Raw genomic sequence first — 21,167 nt, 5'->3', positions numbered from 1 at the left:
GCCTCCCAAAGTGCTGGGATTACAGGCTTGAGCCACCGCGCCCGGCCTCTTGTTTATCTGTTTAGTTATTATAATGTGCATCTATCAGCATAATTCAGGTTAATACTAAATTCCAATAAAATATAAAATATCCAATATTATACTATTTCCTTCTCCCTTTTTTGTTCTATATTTATCTTATATAACCATATATGTTATAAACCTAGTGGTATAGTATAATTGTTACTTTATGCCATCTTATTGTCTTTAAGGAAGTTAAGAGAAGAAATAAGAAAGCATTTATCTATAGAATCTTATTTTAAACCACAGTTTGCCATCTTGGGCTATTCATTTCTGTCTACGGATTCAGGTCATTATCTAGAGTCATTTCTCTCAGCCTGAGGACTTTTTTTTTTTTTTTTTTTTTGAGACAGAGTCTCACTCTGTTGTCCTGGCTGGAGTGCAGTGGCACGATCTCGGCTCGCTGCAACCTCTGACTCCCGGGTTCAAGCAGTTGTCCTGCCTCAGCCTCCTGTGTAGCTGAGATTACAGGTGCCCACCACCATGCCTGGCTAATTTTTGTATTTTTAGTACAGACCAGGTTTCACGATGTTGGCTAGGCTGGTCTCAAACTCCTGACAGGTGATCCACCCACCTCGGCTTCCCAAAGTGCTGGGATTAGCCTGAGGAATTTTAAAATTATTTTGTATCAGGCAGCTGTCCTAGCAACAAATTATCAGTCTCTATTTATATAGGAACATCTTTGTGTTGCCTTCATTTTTCAAGGATGGTTTTGCTGAATATAGAATTCCTGGTTAACAGTTGTTTTCTTTCAGCACTTTAAAAATTACTTTTTATTTTATTATTTTAAATGAGAAGTCAGTTAATTGTATTTTTTTTTTCTTTTTTATAGAAATGGGATCTCACTGTGTTTCCCAGGCTGGTTTCCAGACTTCTGGGCTCAAGTGATCTTCCTGTCTCGGCCTCCCAAAGTGCTGGGATTACAGGCCTGTTTATCGTATTGATGCTCCTCTGTCTGTGATGAATCATCTTTCTCTTGATGCTTTCAAGATGTTTATCTTGGCATTTAACTTTCAAGTCTTTTTCTAGGTGTGAATCTCTTTGTGTTTTTTCCTACTTGGTGTTTGTTGCACTTTTTAGATGAGTAATGTTTTTCATCAGATTTGAGAAGTTTCCAACCATTATTTCTTCAAATATTTCTTCTGCCTTTTCTCTCCTCTCCATCCAAAGCTCCTGTGGCACATATGTTGGTACCCTTGATACCGTCCCAAAGGTTCTGCTCTGGAAGAACTTCTTCATTCACTGAGCTGGGAAGGGGTGGGGGGGAAGGATAAAATGCGATGAATTTCCTCTGATCTTGCCTAAAGTTCAGTTTCTCAAGCGTAAATTCTTCTCAGATTGTCATGTGTTCAGTCAGTTTTCGGAGTGCTGAATGAAGTGGTTGGTTGTGGTCAATTTTGTCGTCACTGGGGAGATGTGCCAGTCTTCTCATTTGACTATAGTCAAAACTACCAGCCTGCAATACTACTAAATTGACCCTCAAAAGGGATTTATTAAGTTATGTATAATCCTAGCTGGTGTGATGGCACATGCCCGTGTTCCCAGCTACTTAGGAAGCTTAGGTGGGAGGATCACTTCAGCCCAGGAGTTAAAGGTCAGCCTGGGCAACATAGTGAGACCTTGTCTCTTCAAATAAACAAAAACCAATAATCGTCCCACCCACCCCCCAAAAAATGTCCCCTTTCTCTGATTATATACACTTGTGTATGTTTTTGATGCATAGAAAAAGGTTGGCCGGGCATAGTGGCTCATGCCTGTAATCCCAACACTTTGGGAGGCTGAAGCAGGTGGATCATTTGAGGTTAGGAGTTTGAGACCAGCCTGGCCAACATGGTGAAACACTATCTCTACTAATAATACAAAAAACTTAGCTGGGCGTGGTGGCACACATCTGTAATACCAATTACTGGGGAGGCTGAGGCAGGAGAATCGCTTGAACCCGGGAGACGGAGGATGCAGTCAGCTGAGATGGTGCCACTGCATTCCAGCCTGGGCAACAGAATGAGACTCCATTTCAAAAAAAAAGATTAAAGGCCAGGTGCAGTGGCTCCTACCTGTAATCGTAACACTTTGAGAGGCCAAGGCAGGCAGATTGTTTGAGCCCAGAAGCTCAAGACCAGCCTGGGAAACAGAGTGAAACTCCATCTCTACAAAAATTAGCCAGTCATGCCTGTAGTCTTAGCTACTCAGTCTGAGGTGGGATGATTACTTGAGGCTAGGAGGTCGAGGCTGCAGTGAGCTGAGATCACGCCACTGCACTCCAGCCTGGGTGACAGAGTGAGACCCTGTCTCAAAAAAAAAAAGAGAAAGATTAAGGAGGAAATAAAGCAAACTGTAAGCCATGGTTCCCTCTAGAGTTGTGCAGGAGGTGTGATTCCCCACCTTTAGCTGCATAGGTTGTACCAGGGAGGCCGGGGTGAATGTTTCAGATTCCCATAGAGGAACCAAATGTGCTAGAAGGGCATCCTCGGGCAGCCTTCCCTTTTCCACAGATAGGCTTCCATATTGTTGGAATTTTCCACAGTGGTGATATATTTGTGTCTCTCTTGTGCAAATGAACTTTTCGATTCCCAAGAGTAAACTTCAGTAGCTCTGTCTTGGCAAATGTGGAATGGATTTGGTTTTTTTATCTCTTTCATTTTTGCTTTTCAGTGACATGGGCTCGAGGGTTGGCTACCCAGCTCAGGTTTACAAAACTGCCAGCACAGAGACTCCTCGGCCCTCCCAGCTGGCCCAGCCCAGCCCCTTCCAGCTCTCCGCCTCTGTCCCCAAGTCCTTCTTCTCCAAGCAGCCTGTGCGCAATAAGCATCCAACAGGGTGGAAGAGGACGGAGGAGCCCCCACCACGGCCACTCCCCTTCAGTGACCCAAAGAAGTAAGTGCCTGGACGTCCAGCAAGGCGCCCGCCAGAGCCACACTAGGGCGTCTCTGGGGCGGAAAATGGGTGATGCCACACACTGTCATTGCACAGGCGACTGTGAGCACACTGTGTACACACTGGGTCTGCAGCTGCGAAGAGGACAGGCGAGAACCCCTCTTGGGGAGCTGGCATTCCAGTTGGGGTGACCAGCAATAAATGGAATGAACAGAGAAGCATGCAGTAGGTCGATGGTGGTTAGCACTGTGCCCTATCTGGGTGAGGAACACTCCAGGCAGCTGCAGAGGTCCTGAGACAGTGAGAGACACTGTCACCTGTGGGCAGGAGGACGTGACTGGAACAGTTTGGGCCAGGGGAGGGTGTGGGGACAGAACATGGAGAGTCTTGCTGGCCACCTGGAAGGGGCTTGGCATCTGCCCTGAATGAGATGGAGCCATGGGAGGGCGTGGAGCAGAGGAGGGGCAGGATCTAAATTGGGCATTCCAGGGTCTCTGTAGCTGCCTGCGAGGAGCAGGGAGGAGCTGCTGTCTCGTGGTCCAAGCGGAGATGAGGGGGCGGGAGCAGGGTGCGGGGCGGAGAGGGTGAGAAGGGGGCGGTTCCGGATAGATTATCTGAAATGGAGCAGACCGGGCTTGCTGGCAGGGTGGATGTGGTGTGAGAGAAAGAGAGGGATTGAGGATGATGCAGCGTCTTGAACCCTGGAGGATAGACTTGCCTTGAGTGGGGAGCAGGCGTGGGGAAGGCGCAGGAGCTCAATGCTGGATGCTTCGCTGCGAGATGTGCATGAGACATCCGAACGGAGGCGTTGGGGAGGCCCTTGGGTAAGGAATCCCGAATTCAGCAGAGAGGTCAGGCTGGAGGGAGAACTTTGGGTGTTAATCAGCCTGAAGCTGTGAGGCTGGAAGAGCCCCTGAGGAAGGGCAAATGTGTCTAGGGGAGAAGTGTGGGACGGAGACTGAAACCCTTTGGTGTTGAGCCAATGTGAGAAGCCAGTGAAGGAGGCGGGGAGGGGTGGAGGCGGGGCTGGGGCTGGGGCCGGGGCCGGGGCCGGGGCCGGGTCCAGGGGAGGGCGGAGCTGGGGAGAGGGGGCAGGGCCCAGGCCAGAGTGCTGAGCCGAGAACTGACTATCTAGGATTAAGCCTCCCAGAGGTCTCTTGAGGTCTCTCCTCTCTCTGGAGAAAAGGATGAGGCAGAATTGAAGAGCTGCATGAGAGTTCATCTGGGCCATTTTGCTTTAAAGTGAAAGAGGAGAGGAGTGTGCAGTTGCGAAAAGGTTTTTCAGTTGGAGGATACAGTAGTTAACATTTACCGAGCACTCACCACATCTGGGTTCAGCTGTAAGTGTTGTGATGCGAATGAATTCACTGGATCCCACAACAGCTCCATGGGGTGGACCTGTCTTCTCCCTTTTACAGATGAGGCAGCTGAGGCCCAGAGTCACACGGCTGGTGAGAGACGCAGCCTGGATCAGAGCCCAAGACTCATGTCTCTTGAGTGAGGGGCTCTGCCTTCCTCCATCCTGTTCTTTGTAGTGTCATCTTTTATGACCTAGATGGGGACATTCAAATCGGGGGATGACACAGAGCTTCAGGGGAGAGATGTGTCGGGGACAGAAACGGTGTCCCTGGAGATATCAGCAGGCGAGTGTGCTGAGCTCATGCTGAGAGCCAGAGGGGATTCTGAAAACTAGACTGACGCTTAAAGCCTCGGCAGCCTCCCCCTGCTCCCGGGATTAATGATGGAGGCTCACGTTGACTACACACGTTTTATACCAGGTGCTGTGTTCTTTGCCCAGACTCCTGCTCAGACCCTGGACGATCTGCCCCTCAGCTCTGCACTCCGTCCCATCCACTCTCCCCTCCTCGCTGTGCTCCAGCCACACTGGCCTCTTGCTGCTTCTCACACTCTTCACATCCAGGACTACCCCAGGGCCTTTGCACCGGCTCTCACTGCTGCCCACAGTGAGCTCCCTCCAAGTCTTCTCAGGCACAGCTGACAAGGGCTCTGTCTAATGCCACCCCCTCAGACAGGTCCTCCTGGCCTTCAGTAGCCCAGGCCATCATTCCATGGCACTATACTCTGTTCCACATCCCATATCCCCCATGGGAAAGCACGTGCCACCGTCTTGGTCACAAGGCACTTGTAACGTGTCCGGCACACAGGGCGTGTTCCATCATGCACACAAGACCCGTGGATCTTGATTGATTCTCACGGCAACCCCAATAAGTAGATACTATAAGGCCCCCACTTTTCATTGTGGCCCAAGTCAGGCTCTGCTGAACCCTGTTACCTTCCTCAGCAATTACCCGTACACACTGCTTCCTCTGCCTGGAACCCCCCCACCTTCACCCCACTGCAGGCTCCCTCCTGCCCACCTGTGTTAATTTGCTGGGGCTGCTGTAACAAATACCCACACTGAGTGGCTTAAACGACAGAACTGTGTCGTCTCACAGTTGCGGAGGCCAGAAGTCTGAGGTCAAGGCATCGGCAGGGTGGTTCCCTCCAAGGGCAGTGAGGGAGAATCTGTTCCTGGCCTCCCTGCTAGCACCCAGTGGGTGCCAGCACATACATGCATCAGCCTTGTCTCTGCCTCCGCTTCGCATGACGTTCTGCCTGCGTCGGTGCCCGCATTTCCCCTTTCTGCAGGGACACCAGTCCAACGGGATTAGGGTCTATGCTAATGACCTCATTTTAACTTGACTACCTCTGTTGGTAAAGACCCTGTCTCCAAATGAAGTCACATTTGGAGATGCTGGGGCTTGGTACTTCAGTACGGCTTTCTGTGAGGGCCCAGTCCCACCCTCCTCGGACCTTAACACAGACACACCTTTTTTGGAGAAGTTCTCTGAACCCCCACGCCAGGCTCAGCACCCCCCACCGACCACAGCGCTTCCTCCCTTCCCCAGCACCTGTACCAGGGCACAGTGACTGCCATTCCCCTGGCAACCAGCTTCCTCTCTGTCACCCCCACTGGGCCCAGAACAGAGACACCCTGAACCCCACGCAGACCACACACTTTAGTAGGTGCTCAGAAGATACACCTGGAGAGACATCAGCCCTATTCAACAACAACAGCTTTCCCAGTGATAAAATCCAGAGATGGCTTGTATGTGTGTATATAAACATATGTAAACTAAACATATCACATTTGGGGGGACACAGATGAAATTGTTTCAAAGTTCCTTTTAATATTTATTTACTTATTTATTTTTGAGACAGTCTCGATCTGTCGCCCAGGCTGGAGTGCAATGGTGTGATCTCTGCTCACTGCGTCCTCCGCCTCCCTAGTTCATGCAGTTCTCCTGCATCAGCCTCCTGAGTAACTGGGACTAGAGGTGCGTGCCATTGCGCCCCACTCATTTTTGTATTTTTAGTAGAGACGGGTTTCACCATATTGGTCAGGCTGGTCTTGAACTCCCGACCTCAGGCAATCCACCTGCCTCGGCCTCTCAAACTGCGGGGATTACAGGCATGAGCCACCGCACCAGGCCCCTTTTAATATTTATTTAGTTGTAGATACACTTTAAAAATCACAGCTAGATGCAGTGGCTCGCATCTGTAATTTTTTAGTATTTTTTTGCAGAGATGGGATATTGTGCCATGTTGCCTGGGCTGGTCTGAAACTACTGGGCTCAAGTAATTGGCCTGCCTTGGCCTCCCAAAGTATTGGAATTACAGGTGTGAGCCACTGCACCTGGCCTAAACTTGTCCGGTTTTTTTTTTGGTTTTTTTTTTGTTTTTTTTTTTTTTTTTGAGATGGAGTTTCACTCGTTACCCAGGCTGGAGTGCAATGGTGCAATCTCGGCTCACCACAACCTCCGCCTCCTGGGTTCAGGCAATTCTCCTGCCTCAGCCTCCTGAGTAGCTGGGATTACAGGCACGCACCACCATGTCCAGCTAATTTTTTGTATTTTTAGTAGCAATGGGGTTTCACCATGTTGACCAGGATGGTCTCGATCTCTTGACCTCGTGATCACCAGCCTTGGCCTCCCAAAGTGTTGGGATTACAGGCGTGAGCCACCGCATCCGGCCATTTTTTTTCTAATCTGTATACAGTGTTGTCACTGAAATTTTATTCCAAGGCACAAGAACTTACACGTACAACATATTCACCTGCATATACAGATACCTGTTCTGCCAAGCCCACCACAAGCCCTCACCTATAGTAATGCGTTCAGTCCTCACTGCCAAACAATGGATGTAACAACTTCGCATCCTGTTTTCCAGATGAGAAAAACCAAGGGATAGAATGGTCGAGTCACTTGCCTAAACTCACTCGTTTAATTGAGGTTTAACCACCGCAACTGTGACAATTGTTGGTTTTGTCGTCTGCCCTCATAAGGTCACCGTGTATGAGCTCATCCTCCCAGGAATAATTACCTAATCTGTCTGCTAAACATCTCTGCCTTCTTTTCCATTGATTCTGGTCAGGGACCTCAAACACATTCCAAAGTGGCCTTGACTGAGGCTGTGTATCCCTGGAGGAATGACCTTGGCCACAGCCAGCACAGGGAGCTGTGTGGACCTGGCCCCATTGCTCCTCCTGGCGATGCTACAAGAGGGATATCTTGGTTACCCCATTTCCAGATGAGGGAACTGAGGCACAGTTCAGAGAAGTATGTGGTCCAAGTCACTGAACCAGAGCGGCAGAACCAGGATTCAGCCTCTGTAAGGTAACTGACGGGGCATCTCATCACCCGAGACCCAAGCTTGGAAGACTTGCACCCGAGGTGTAGCTCCAGTTTTCTGAGGAGTGACTTCTTGGAGGAAACAGCCTCCCCTCCATTAGGGTGTAATCTTTGTTTGTCAGAAGAGTGACCTATTGAAGGACGGAGAAGCTAGATTCTGTGGGGACTGAGAGCAGCTGCCATAGAAGTCTCTAGAGCTGCAGGTCCTGGCTGATGCTAGGGCCCAGGCAGGCACCTCTAGCCCCTTCATCCCGGGACTCCTCTTTTATCAGCCTGCCTGTCCCAGCCATTAGAGAGCAGAACAGCCTGGGGACAAGGGCAGGAACTCCCTTGTCAGCTGCCTACTTCCTCCTAACCCCTCAGGGTCCCTTTTTTTTTTTTATGGAGGGTATCACTCTTGACACCTAGGCTGGAGTTCAATGGCATGATCTTGGCTCACACAGCCTTGGCCTCCCAGAGCGATTCTCATGCCTCAGCCTCCTCAGAAGCTGGGACTACAGGCTCTGCCCCCACCCCCCGCCACACCCAGCTAATTTTTTGTATTTTTAGTAGAGAAGGGGTTTCGCCATGTTGGCCAGGCTGCTTTCAATCTCCTGACCTCAAGTGATCTGCCAGCCTTGGCCTCCCAAACTGCTGGGATTACAGGAGTGAGCCATCACACCGGACCCAAAATCGAAATTTAGACAACAGAGGCAAATCAGAGATTATGTCCAGTGCTGCCAGTCATAACCTGAAGGATGTTTTCGTCACTGAGGTTTTGAAAGGTAAAAGATGCACAAGGTCAAAACCAAAATACTACAAAATAGTTCGAAATAGAAAGCCTCTCTCGTGGTCCCCGGCCATCCTGCTCCCTCCCCAGAAGCAACCACCATTTCATTTCTACATCCTTCCAGAAACGTTCCAAACATGACTGTGCACACGTGATTGGGTGGGCTTCCCTCGCACCCCACTTATTAATGTGGCCACCTCCTGCATATGCACTGCTTCCTCACTTGCTCTTTCTCTTGAAGTCTTTTTTTTTTTTTTTTTTTTTTTTAGATAGGCTTTCTGTCACCCAGGCTGGAGTGCCGTGGCACCAGCATAGCTCACTGCAGCGTCAGCCTCCCGAGCTCAAGCGATCTCCTACCTCAGCCTCCCGAGTAGCTGGCCCCCTAGGAGTCCACCACCACACCCACCTAGCTTTCCACTTTTTGTCGAGGTGACATCTCACTGTGTTACCCAGGCTGGTCTCGCACTCTGCACTCCTGGGCTCAAGTGATCCTCCCACCTACAGCTTCAAAAGTGCTGGGATTGCAGGCATGAGCCACCGTGCCTGACATAAGTCTCTTGGCAGTGGTTCTGTATTCGTGTGTAGAAAGTGACGTCATTTTTGGCCAGGCGCAGTGGCTTACGCCTGTAATCCCAGCACTTATGGGAGGCTGAAGTAGGTGGATCACCTGAGGTCAGCAGTGTTCAAGATCAGCCTGGCCAACATGGTGAGGCACTGTCTCTACTAAAAATACAAAAATTAGCCAGGCGTGGTGGCAGGCACCTGTGATACCAGCTACTTGGGAGCCTGAGGCAGGGGAATTGCTTGAACCCGGGAGGCGGAGGTTGCAGTGAGCCAAGATGAAGCCATTGCACTCCAGCCTGGAAGACAAGAGCAAAAGTCCATTAAAAAAAAAAAAAAATGCCAGACATGGTGGCGCCTACAGTCCTACCTACTTAGGAGGCTGTGGTGGGAAGATTGCTTGAGCCCAGGAGGTGGAGGCTGCAGTGAACTCTGATTGCACCATTGCACTTCAGCTTGGGCAACTAAGCTAGACCCTGTCTCCAAGAACGTGAGTCCTGGCTGGGTGCAGCGGCTCATGCCTGTAATCCCAGCACTCAGGAGGCAGAGGTGGGCAGATCACTTGAGGTCAGGAGTTCAAGACCATCCTGGCTAACTTAGTGAAACCCTGTCTCTACCAAAAACGTAAAAATTGGCCAGGCATGGTAGCAGGCGCCTGTACTCCCAGCTACTCAGAGAATCACTTGAACCCAGAAGGCGGAGGTTGCAGTGAGCCAAGATCACACCGCTGCATGCCAGCCTGAGTGACAGAGCAAGACCCTGTCTCAAAAAAAAGGTGGGGGGATGGGCACAGTGGCTCATGCCTGTAATCCCAGCACTTTGGAAGGCTGAAGCAGGTGGATCATGAGGTCTGGAGATCGAGACCATCCTGGCTAACATGGTGGAACCCCATCCCTACTAAAAAAACCTAAAAAATTAGCCAGGTGTGGTGGCACGCACCTGTAATCCCAGCTACTTGGGGGGCTGAGGCAGGAGAATCACTTGAACCCAGGAGGCAAAGATTGCAGTGAACTGGGATTGCGCCACTGCATTCCAGCCTGGGTGACAGAGAGAGACTTGATCTCAAAAAAAAAAAAAAAGTGAATCCCTCATGTATCCAGTCTTAAAAACAAGTTTGGTAAACTCCAGTGCACCAAGCTGAGCTGTGTGTGCGTTTTCTAAAAATGGTTTCACACTGTACATACTTCTTTTTTCACATGACGTGTTATCTGTGAGAGCCTCTGCACGCCATGTGCATCTGCCTGCGTCTCTGGAGGGTGTGATTCTGGGTGGTGGGCCAGCCCTTGCACAGCTGGGGGTTGCTGTCTGCTCCACAGACCGGACCCTGGGAAGCATCTGTGTACACATGGCACTGTGGACCCATGTAAGGCTTTTGAAGGACATGTTTCCAGAAGTAGGACTGCTAGGGCAGAGAGCAAGCACATTTTATTCATGTTTCCAGGAGGTCTTGGCACTTTCCTCTCGGGGGGAGCCTGTGGGCAGTGCACCTTTCTGGCTGGGGGCTTGCTGAAGGCCAGGGAGACGGCCACCGTGAGCCCTGCGCTGAGTCACACACCCCTGTGCAGGGCATTCTGGGAAATGGTGAAATCAAAAAGGGTGGGGGAATCCCCTTTTGATTTGTGTCTGTCTCTCTCTCTCTTTGTCTCTGTTTCTCTCTGGATCTAAAGCTTTTAATTTGCCCTGAGAATATACTTCCCTGATATTGACAGACCCAGCATTACCCTAGACCTGGAATTCTAATTTAGGGAGGAGTATGACCTGATGGGGAAAAAATCTGCCCCTCCACTCACCCTTCCTTTGTTAAAATCCCAAGCCTGGCAGCTGAGAAAGAGAAAAAGGAAACGCAGTCTTTAAAACCCTCGGGAACCCAAGACATCTTATTTCTTCTCCAGGTTCAAAGACTCTTTTTTTCTTTCTTACATTATAGAATGAAAAAGTCCAAGCATCGGCTTTTATTAAGCTAGTTTTTACTATCATTATTGCTGTAACATATGATTATGGTTAAGTAAATCCATACAGCTCAGAAGGATAGCAGATGAAAAGTAAAAGTCCCATGTTTCCACCTTCTATTAAGACTCCTGCCACCCAGAGGTCATCATGGTTTGTAGTTTCTTCCAGAAATTGTTATCTGCAGACAGAAGCATATTTTTAAATCCTTTGTGGCTGTCCTCCACACCATACATGTTTTTTTCTTGCCGTCTCTGATAGACACGTGACAGTCAAGCCTGGCAGTGGTGTGGGTAGGCTCTGCAGCCTGGCAGCCTTGATTTGAATCCTGATTCGTACACTCACAGGCTGTATGACTTGGGACAAATGGCTTAACTCCTCTGTACCTTAACTTGCCTCATCCATGAGATGGGATCCCGATAGTGCTTAACACATATGGCTGTGGTGGGGATCAAATGAATTTATAAGCTGGGCACAGTGGCTCACGCCTGTAATCCCAGCACTTTGGGAGGCTGAGGCAGAAGGATCACTTGAGCCCAGGAGTTTGAGACCAGCCTGGGCAACATAGTGGGACTCCATCTCTACAAAAAAATTAGCTGGGTATAATGGTATGTGCCTGTAGTCCTAGCTACTTGGGAGGCTGGGGTGGAAGGGTCACTTGAGCCCAGCAGGTTGAGGCTACAGTGAGCTGTGATCGCACCACTATGTACCAGCCTGGGCGACAGAGGAGGGTCTGTCTCACACGCACACGTGCGCACGCACACACACACACATACACACACACACGACTGCATATGTGTTCCAAGGGAAACCCAGGCCTTGCTGTGGTATGGTTTACGTTCTGCTGAGTAGACTGACAATAGGCAAAGACACAGGCCGGGCATGGTGGCACATGCCTGGAATCCCAGCACAGCACTTTGGGAGGCTGAGGTGGGTGAATCACCTGAGGTCAGGAGTTCAAGACCAGCCTGGCCAACATGGTGCATCTCTACTAAAAATCAAAAATTAGCCAGGTGTGGTGGTGGGCACCTGTAGCCCCAGCTAGTTGAGAGGCTGAGGTAGGAGAATCGTTTGAGCCCAGGAGGTGGAGGTTGCAGTGACCCAAGATTGTGCCATTGCACTTCAGCCTGGGCATCAAGAGCAAGACTCCATCTCAAAAAAAAAGAAAAAAAAATACACAAAGACAGTTGCAAGTGCAGTGGCCGCTATGAGCGACAGTGAAGGGTAGTGTGATGAGAGGGTGACTGGCATCAGGGCCAGAGTTCTGGAGTTACCAGAACCTACTCATGCCTCGATTTCTCATCTGTAAAATGACGATCGTGATGGTGGCTGGCTATGGGGGCTGCTGTGTGGATTTCACAAGTTACTGAACAGCAGGCCCTCGGGATGGTGTCTGGTGTGCAGGGAGGGTTGTGCTCCTGTGGGCAGTTGGTATTTATCCTCTTTCCTGGGGTATAGTGATGCCTTGGAGCAGGGCCTCAGCTTTCCCAGTTTCCACTGAAGAAGTAAGACCAGAGCCCAAAGGCTGGGCGGGAATTGGAAAGCAAGGGGAGGCAGGGAGGTCAGCGTGGCCCTGAGGGCCTCTGAGTAGAGGGCAGGGGCACACAGGGGAGCCAGCCCTGGCCAGGAGAAAGCTGTGAGCCAGGGTGATAGTCAGTGGAGCCAGCAGAGGCCAGAAGAGGCTGAGCTGCCTGGAGGTGTGCAGCTCAGGTCAGCCCTCAGCCTCAGGTCAGCCCTCAGCCTCAGGTCAGCGCTTATAAGAGCTGCCCTCACTTCCTGGCACTTGCACCGTGTCAGGACCTGGCCAATCACTTGGCAACAAACCCCACCACCACAATGGGAGGCATATGTGTTTTCCAGATGAGGAAACCAAGGGTCAGAGAGGTCCCACAGCAGAAGAACAGAGCAGGAGTCAGCCCCAGGCCTGTCTACTCCAGGGCACCCTGTGTTCACCCCGGGCTGTGCCTCCATGGTCCTTAGGCCACTGAGCATTCAGGAGACAGTGTGAGGTTGGCTTTGGGAATGCTGAAGGAGGGGTGGTGATCCGCGTGACCCCGGCTCACAGGCTACCTTCTGCAGCAGGAGGCCCAGCAGCCAAGTGTGAGGGTGACAGTCACAACACCTGGCCCCTGCTCAGGGTTCGTGTGCCTCAACCGTCCTGTGCTGTGTGAGCTCCACAGCCCTGTGTGACAGATGAGGAAACTGAGGCTCGTGAGGTCCCTGCCTGGTCATGGAGCATCCAGCCTGGAGCCCCACACCCTGCAGGCCAACCTTAGCCCACAGGGCCCAGTCCCCGACCCAGGGCACTTTGACTCTGAGACCCCATTCCTTTTCTGTAACTGGAAGCTCCTGGTCTGGGCTGCTCTCCCTTCTCACCTGAACAGCTGCAGGGGCTTCCTCACCACCCCCCATGCCCCAAGTGAGACTTCTAAAGTGCGATTGCCAGCTCAGAGCCCTCAGAGGCCCCCAGATGCAATCCCAGGCCCCCACTCTGGCTTATAAGATCCAGGGTGATCTGCCCTCGACTCCTCCCAGATCGCATCTCCCACCACTCACCCCCCTCACTCACCTCATCCTGACCCACCTCACCCCACCAGCCCCCTCACTCCTCAGACTGACTACCTTCATTCCCCCATGGCCACCACACTTGGTCTTTTTTTTTTTTTTTGAGACCGAGTCTTGCTTGGCTGCCCAGGCTGGAGTACAGTGGTGTGATCTCAGCTCCCTGCAACCTCCGCCTCCCAGACGTAAGCAATTCTCCTCCCTCAGCCTCCCAAGTAGCTGGGACTACAGGTGCCCACCACCACACCCAGCTAATTTTTGTATTTTTGGTAGAGACAGGGTTCTGCCATGTTGGCCAGGCTGGTCTCGAACTCCTGACCTCAGGTGATCCACCTGCCTCAGCCTCCCACAGTGCTGGGATTACAGGCATGAGCCACTTCGCCAACCCATACTTGGTCTTCTTCCACCTGGAATGCTCTTCTACCATTTGGATTCCTTCCTGCCTTTTTTCCCTTTTCTTCTTTCCTTCCTTCCTTTCCTTATCCCTCCCTTCCTCCCTCTCTCCCTCCCAGACATCACCCCTCAGAAAAGCCATCCCAGACCCCCGCCAATCCCCATCCATTTACCCAGCTTTATTATTCTTCAAGCACTTCTCTCTCTTGTGGCCTGGCACGGTGGCTCGTGTCTGCAGTCCCAGCACTTTGGGAGGCTGAGGTAGGAGGACGTCTTGAGCCCAGGAGGCTGCAATGAGCTGTGATTGTGCCGCCACACTCCAGCCTGAGGGAGAAAGCAAGAACCTGTCTCTAAAAACAGAAATGCCTCTCCCCTCACACAGGGGGTCTGTCTCTGTGCACGTGTTCAGCGTGGGCCTCCCCCACTGGCTGCCAGCTCGGTGCCAATGGCGTGTCCCCAGCACCTGGGACAGGACAGCACAGCAGACTCTGATGGTTCCCAGGAAGTGTTTATGGAATGAGAGAATGGAGGGAAGAAGCCAAACCCCCTTCTGCCACGCATTGGCTGGGTGAAGGAGAGAAGGCCGTGGCCGTGCGTCCCGTGCGTCCCATGCATCCCAGCCCACTTGAATCCAAACAGCTTTGAGAAGTGGCTGAAGCCTCCCTGACTCCCTTCTGACCCTGACACTCTTGTTGCAGGCAGGTGGACACGAACACCAAAAACGTCTTCGGACAACCGAGGTTGAGGGCATCCCTCCGAGACCTCCGATCGCCACGGAAGAACTACAAATCCACCATCGAGGATGACCTGAAGAAACTCATCATCATGGACAACCTGGGGCCGGAGCAGGAGAGAGACTCGGGAGTACGTAGCGCCACGTCCCCTACTCCCAACCCCCAGCTCCCAACAGGATCCCACGTCCAGGCGGGCGGGGAGGAGGGCTTTGCTCCCCGAGGTCACTCCAGCTCCTTCCCATCGTGTCCCCAGCCCTCAGCATCTGCCAGTCGTGTTGGAGGTATAGGCTGGTGGCTGGGAGTTAGGGCAGCACATTGGTCTGGGATGGAATCACAGGATAACCAACCTAGACAGGCACGTGGGAATCTACCCCATACCCAAAACCTTATGCAACCGGAGGGACCTGGGCCTCATGCTTTCCTCCTCTAGCCCGGGTTAGAAACGGCTGCATCTGCTAAACCACAGGGACTGAGAGTGGAGCAGGGGCTCTCAGAGAAGTTCAGGCTCTTGTTACTCAGGGATGGGGGAAAAGAACAGCGGGCGCCAGGGACCCTCCACAGTGTCCACTTCCCTTGCGCTCCCAGTCGGGCCTGCCCTGCTCCTCCTCACTGCCAGGCAGGAGCTGTTTTATGGGGACTGAGATGGACCCCAGCCTCTCCAGAGTTGTGTCCCACCAGCCTGGGGGAAGAGGGCACGTCAGCCCAGTGCTACCCACAGGGGTGCCAGCACTGCCTCTTATGAGTCCGGCTTGGCTCACACCACCTTCCCCAACCCATCAGGCTTTGATCACCAGCCCTTACCCGGAGCTGGAGGGTGGGTTTGGGGAGTGGGCATCCCCAGTGGGAAACTGGGGCTCTTTGATCAGAAAGGAGGCTGCAGGCGCGGTGGCTCACACCTGTAATTCTGGCTCACACCTGGGTGGCCAGAATGAGAGGATCACTTGAGCCCAGGAGTTGACGACCAGCCTGGGCAATACAATGAGACCCCATCTCTGTAAAAATTTTTAAAAATTAACCAAGTGCAGTGGCACGTGCCTGTGGTCCCAGCTACCTGGGAGGCTGAGATAGGAGGATTACTTGAGCTTAGGAGGTCAAGGCTATAGTAAGCTGAGATCACCCCACTATACCCCGGCCTGAGTGACAGAGCAAGACCCTGTCTCTAAAAAAGAAATGGATGCTGGGTGGTTAAGGACTCACCACTGATGTCCCGGAGGGTACAGTGCCTCTAAGGACCCAGTCCATGACCGCCCCCCACATCCCACTCATGTCCCACAGCAGTCGCCACAGAAGGGCCTACAGCGGACGCTGTCGGATGAGAGCCTATGTAGCGGGCGCCGCGAGCCCAGCTTCGCCAACCCCCCTGGCCTGGAGCCCAGTCTGCCCAGCGATGTGCTCTTCACCAGCACCTGCGCCTTCCCATCCAGCACGCTGCCTGCACGCCGCCAGCACCAGCACCCCCACCCGCCCATCGGCCCTGGCACTGTTCCTGCTGCTGGCAGTGGCTTTCCCGAGAAGAAATGTGAGCCTGGGCCCCCTGGGACTGGCTCGGGAGTTACCCCAGGGTCGAGAGGTGGGGGACACCAGAGCACAGGCTCACCTGGAGGTCAAAGGCTGAAAGTCATCAGTGTCGGGGCCATCTCAGGGATTCACAGGAGCTTCGGGGGGCCTGATGGTGGGGCACTGGGTATCACCCAAGGAACAAGGGATCATTGGCCAAGTGTCAGAGGGTCACTGAGGAGTCAGGAGCACCCAAGGATTGGAGTCCCCTAGACCAAAGAGGAAGTCCACTCTCGGGGTGCAGGCCTGGGGTTGGGGGGTGCCCAGGTGCTGCTCCAGCGCTCCCCAACCCTCCCACCTGTTCCAGCACCAAGAGGTTTGCTTTGTGAGCATTTTATTTACTTCCCTGGCTCCCCCCACATTTGCCACTCTTCGGGGGGGCACAGGGTGTGGCTTCTCCACTCCTTAATCACCCAGCAAATATTTAACACCCCCCATGAACAGGTAGTGCACACACCACCCCCATAAAAAGCCACGAGCCAGCTGCAGTTGGCCATGCCCCAGATGCACCCTGTAACCCCACATCCACCTCCTAAAACCCCCAAAACTGAAAGACATACATAAGTTTGCACCACGTTCACTGGGTGGTGCTACCCGGCCTGGAGGGACGTGAGGCTGTTTAGTCTGTAGTCTCCCTACTCAGTGTCAACAATGAGGAGCTTGGGGCAGAGTGCTGGCGTGCTGCTGCATGCGGGGTCCCCCTGAGCTTTTTGGGGGTGTCATGTAACACAGCATCTGCACACTTACTCTCTCAAATCCAAGCATATCTCCAATTCAGACGCATGTTCTATCCCAAGGGTCTCAGCTGAGGGGGTGTGTCTGCCTGTGATGTCTGGACAGAGCCTCTTGTGAGCTGTGGTGGATGAGGTGGAGGAGACACTTGGACTTTTATGAAGTGTGGTCCATCTCCTCTGTTAAAATTCCTGCACAGAGCTGGTGCAGTGGCTTACACCTGTAATCCCAGCATTTTGGGAGGCTGAGGTTGGGTGGATCAACTCCTGGCCTCCTGATTGAGGTCAAGAGTTCAAGACCAGCTTAGCCAGTGGGGTGAATCCCAGTCTCTACTAAAAATACAAAAATTAGCTGAGGGTGGTGACGGGCACCTGTAATCCCCAGCTACTCAGGAGGCTGAGGTAGAAGAATTGCTTGAACCCAGGAGGCAGAGGTTGTAGTGAGCCAAGATCACACCACTGCAAAGCAAGGAGGTCAAGGGCAGAGCCAGGAGCCCATTCGGCCAGCACTTACTGCACACCACACTTTGCAGAGCTGGACGACCTGAGTTTATGTCCCATGTTCTCCAATCACAGATATAACCTCTCTGTGCCTCTGTTTCTTTGACTGTAAAATGTAAAAAATGGTACGCATACCAGGTGCAGTGGCTCACGCCTATAATCCCAGCACTTTGGGAGGCCAAGGTGGGCGGATCACAAGGTCAGGAGTTCAAGACCAGCCTGGCCAACATGGTGAAACCCCATCTCTGCTAAAAAAGTACAAAAATTAGCCAGGCCTGGTGGCTAATTTGTAATCCCAGCTACTCAGGAGGCTGAGGCAGGAGAATTGCTTGAACCCTGGAGGCAGAGGTTGCAGTGAGCCAAGATTGCACCACGGCACTCCAGCCTGGGCAACAAAGCAAGACTCCATCTCAAAAAAAAAAAAAAAATAGTGCCCACTTCCGTGAGTTAAAAGAATCAAACAAGTGAATGTATGGAACGCACGTAGCATACACCTAATACGTAGTCCACACTGAGAAGCACCAGCTGGAAGGCGTGCGAGCCCAGGCAAGGTGGTCTCAGTTTTCCTGCTCCATGCATGGAGGTCATGACACCACCTGCCCCCACGAGACTCACGGTGAGGCTGTGAGATGATCTCCCTTGGCCCTGCACAGAGGAGGTGCTGGGAATGCACAGCGGGCAGGGCTCATGGCCGGGTTTGCCGATTCCCAGCTAAGGGCCCTGAGGCGTGTCGCCTGGTCTCTCTGCACCTGGCTGTCCTCTGTCCCCGGCTGTCCTCTGTCCCCTTCCCTTAGGGGCTTCAAGGAGTCACTGAGCCCTGATCCATGGGACTCTTGATAGCCACAGCAGATGCAAGTGCTGGCACCGTGCTTGTCACTTCCAACCCCTGCGATGTCACAGGCCTCTCCTCTGCTCAATGCGTCACACCTGAACACCCCCCACGGCAACCCCACCGCATCTCAACACTGTCCATACACTGGCGATTCCCTTACAGGTGCACCTGAGACTCTACTCGTCGCTGGCCCCTGTGGCCAGCCCCCTCTCCCGCCACCTCCTTGGGGTGTCCAGGGCCATTTCCACTGAGCACCTCCTGAAACAGATTTCTGATCCCCCGCTCCAGCCTTCCCCAATCAGAGCCGCAATCCTGGCCCTTCTCTGTTTCACAGCCACATCCAGCCCTCAGGAAATCCCATCGGCTGCCCCTGAAATGTAGCCCCAGTATTGGCCCTCGTGTCCCACCACGGCCCCACCCTGGTCCTGCCCAGAGGCACTGTCTCCCTTGTGGGTCATGGTTACAGTTCCTCCTTGGTCCCCACCTCCCCCCAATTCCTCCCCACATGCAGCCAGAGGAAGGCTTACAGGGGCACTATTGCACACAGGGTAAGAACAGAGTCGTCATCGGGGTCCACAGGCCCCACAAGGTCTGGCCACGTTGCCTCTGTCCACACCTCCTGCTGCTCCCTCCCTTGCTCACCCTCACCCAGCCATATGGCCACCTCCATGCTCCTTAAACCTTCCAGAGCACTCTTGCCTCAGGGATTTAGCATGAGCTGTTCCATCTGCCTGGAATGCTCCTCCCCGCCCGTAGCATCTCCGCAAAAGCAAGGGAATGTCTTCCCGTAGGTGTCTCTCCCGTGTTGTCATGCTCAACCACTGCTGTCTCCACCCTCCCCATCCAGCCACAATCTCAGCCTCAGAGCTCTCGCTGGCTGATGGGCGGGACCGGCCCCTGCGGCGCCTGGACCCTGGGATGATGCCCCTGCCTGACACGGCTGCCGGCCTTGAGTGGTCCAGCCTAGTGAATGCTGCCAAGGCATACGAAGGTAAGCGCTTTCCACCCAGCCCCACCGGGCCCCCACACCCTCCTCTGTTCTAGAGGGATTCATGGAGGGCCTCGTGACTTTCCAGGGATATCCATTCAGATTCCAGAATCAGGCAATCAGTTCAAGTTCTCTCCTGTCACTTGCTCACTGTGCAGCCCTGGGCAAGCATCTTCATTTGTTTGGTGCTGATTACCGTGTTGACCAACCAATGAAAGTGACCATGCCTGAGGCTGCCCAACACCTGAGGTGTTTACACAAAACTCCACATATAAAACACATGAGGCCAAGCACATGGTTCCCACCTGTAATCCCATCACTCTGGGAGTCCGAGGCAGGAGGATCACTTGAAGTCAGGAGTTTGAGAACACCTGGGCCACGTAGTAAGACCCCTTCTCTACAATAGAAAAAAAAAATAAGGGAGACATGGTGGTGCACACCTCTTAGTTCCAGTCACTCTGGAGGCTGAGGCAGGAGGATTGCTTCAGCCCAGGTGGTGGAGGCTGTGATGAGCTATAATCACACCACTACGCTCCAACCTGGGCAATAGTGCAAGACCCCATGTCTGGGGAAAAAAAAAATCTGTGTCCCTGAGGACAGTTGGGTTTTCAGCCCCAGATTTGGGAGGCAGGAAGAGGGAATGAAGGCTTTTAGTGACCTTTCCAAGTGCCCTCAGGCTCCCGCCAAGACCTTGGATCCTGGGTTTGGGGGCTCCCCATATCAGGCCTGCAGGGATCCTCACTCCCTGAGTTCCCTGGAACAGTGGGCAGGGTTTGTGCCACCCAGGCCTCTTTATGTGCTGGGAGTCCCTGGGGGCAGGGGGCTGGGGAGCTAGGCCATCATGTCTCACATGGGTCTCCAAGCGTCCTGGGGCCAGGACCAGGTGATGCCAGGACGGCTGGTTCCGGAACAGTGGGAAGCAAGGAAGGCCTCAGTTCTCTCCCCAGAGACCCAGATGCCATCAGCGGCTGTAGCGTTGTCTGTGGAAGGCAGAGCTGCCCAGACACCGACCCCCACAAACACAGGCCACAGGAAAGGGCCAGAGCCCCCTACCCACTCACAGCTACTCCGGGTACCTGGCATTCTGGGAGCTGCTGTGCACCCCGTGTGAGAAAGCTGAGGGAACCTGGCCAGTGGCACTGATTTCTCCCCCAGGCTGTGCGTCACAGTTGCCTAGGGAGCTCTTTCCTTCCTTATCAGATTAATCGATGAACCACAGAAGGTTATGGAGGAGGGGTGGGCGTAGCAGAAAGGCTTGGAAGAAAGCACACCAGCACCACCATGGCGGTGCCTCCCCGGCAATAGGAAAGGGGCCAGCAGGGAGTGGAGGTCAGCGAGGTTTCAGCCTGCCGGGAGGTGTAGGGTTTGTAATGAAGGGCTTTCCCATGCAATTCACGTAAATGGAAAAGACTAAAGGAATTCTCACTAATTTTGGTAGTGTGTTCATGGCATAGTAGTTTTCTTCAAAAAAAAAAAAAATAGGCCGGGCACAGTGGCTCACGCCTGCTGGGGGGCCAAGGTGGATGGATCACAAGGTCAGGAGATCGAGACCATCCTGGCTAACACAGTGAAACCCCTTCTTTACTAAAAATACAAAAAAAATTAGCCAGGTGTGGTACGCACACCTGTAATCCCAGCTACTCAGGAGGCTGTGGCAGGAGAATCCTTTGAACCTGGGAGGCGGAGGTTGCAGTGAGCCGAGATCACATCACTGTACTCCAGCCTGGGTGACAGAGCGAGACTCCATCTCAAAAACAAAAAAATCTTTTATCCATTAGAGCTACGTAGTGAAGTTCCTACAGATGACATGCAAAGCTGTCTGGGATTTGCTTTAAAATATTCCAGGCTAGGCCGGGCGCGGTGGCTCAAGCCTGTAATCCCAGCACTTTGGGAGGCCAAGGCGGGTGGATCACGAGGTCAAGAGATCGAGACCATCCTGGTCAACATGGTGAAACCCCGTCTCTACG

The 21,167-nt window shown here is 52.8% G+C and overlaps 1 protein-coding gene across 7 annotated transcripts in view; it reads left to right on the top strand.

Annotated features, from left to right (window-relative positions):
- SIPA1L3 (signal induced proliferation associated 1 like 3) overlaps positions 1–21,167 on the top strand; it is a 294,007-nt gene that overhangs the window by 262,752 nt on the left and 10,088 nt on the right. For 6 of the 7 annotated variants that reach the window (XM_032248941.1, XM_032248942.1, XM_032248944.1 and 3 more), the window contains 4 exons: positions 2,713–2,934; positions 14,556–14,721; positions 15,867–16,110; positions 19,060–19,203. In XM_032248941.1, the coding sequence (XP_032104832.1) occupies positions 2,713–2,934; positions 14,556–14,721; positions 15,867–16,110; positions 19,060–19,203 (776 nt within the window). The remainder of the gene's footprint in view (positions 1–2,712; positions 2,935–14,555; positions 14,722–15,866; positions 16,111–19,059; positions 19,204–21,167) is intronic. The other variant, XM_032248947.1, reaches the window with a different exon arrangement.

The sequence above is a fragment of the Sapajus apella genome, unplaced genomic scaffold (genome assembly GCF_009761245.1).
Source record: "Sapajus apella isolate SASKATOON/1434 unplaced genomic scaffold, GSC_monkey_1.0 scaffold68, whole genome shotgun sequence".
NCBI classification, from domain to species: domain Eukaryota; kingdom Metazoa; phylum Chordata; class Mammalia; order Primates; family Cebidae; genus Sapajus; species Sapajus apella.
This window is presented reverse-complemented; position numbering and strand designations above follow the sequence as displayed.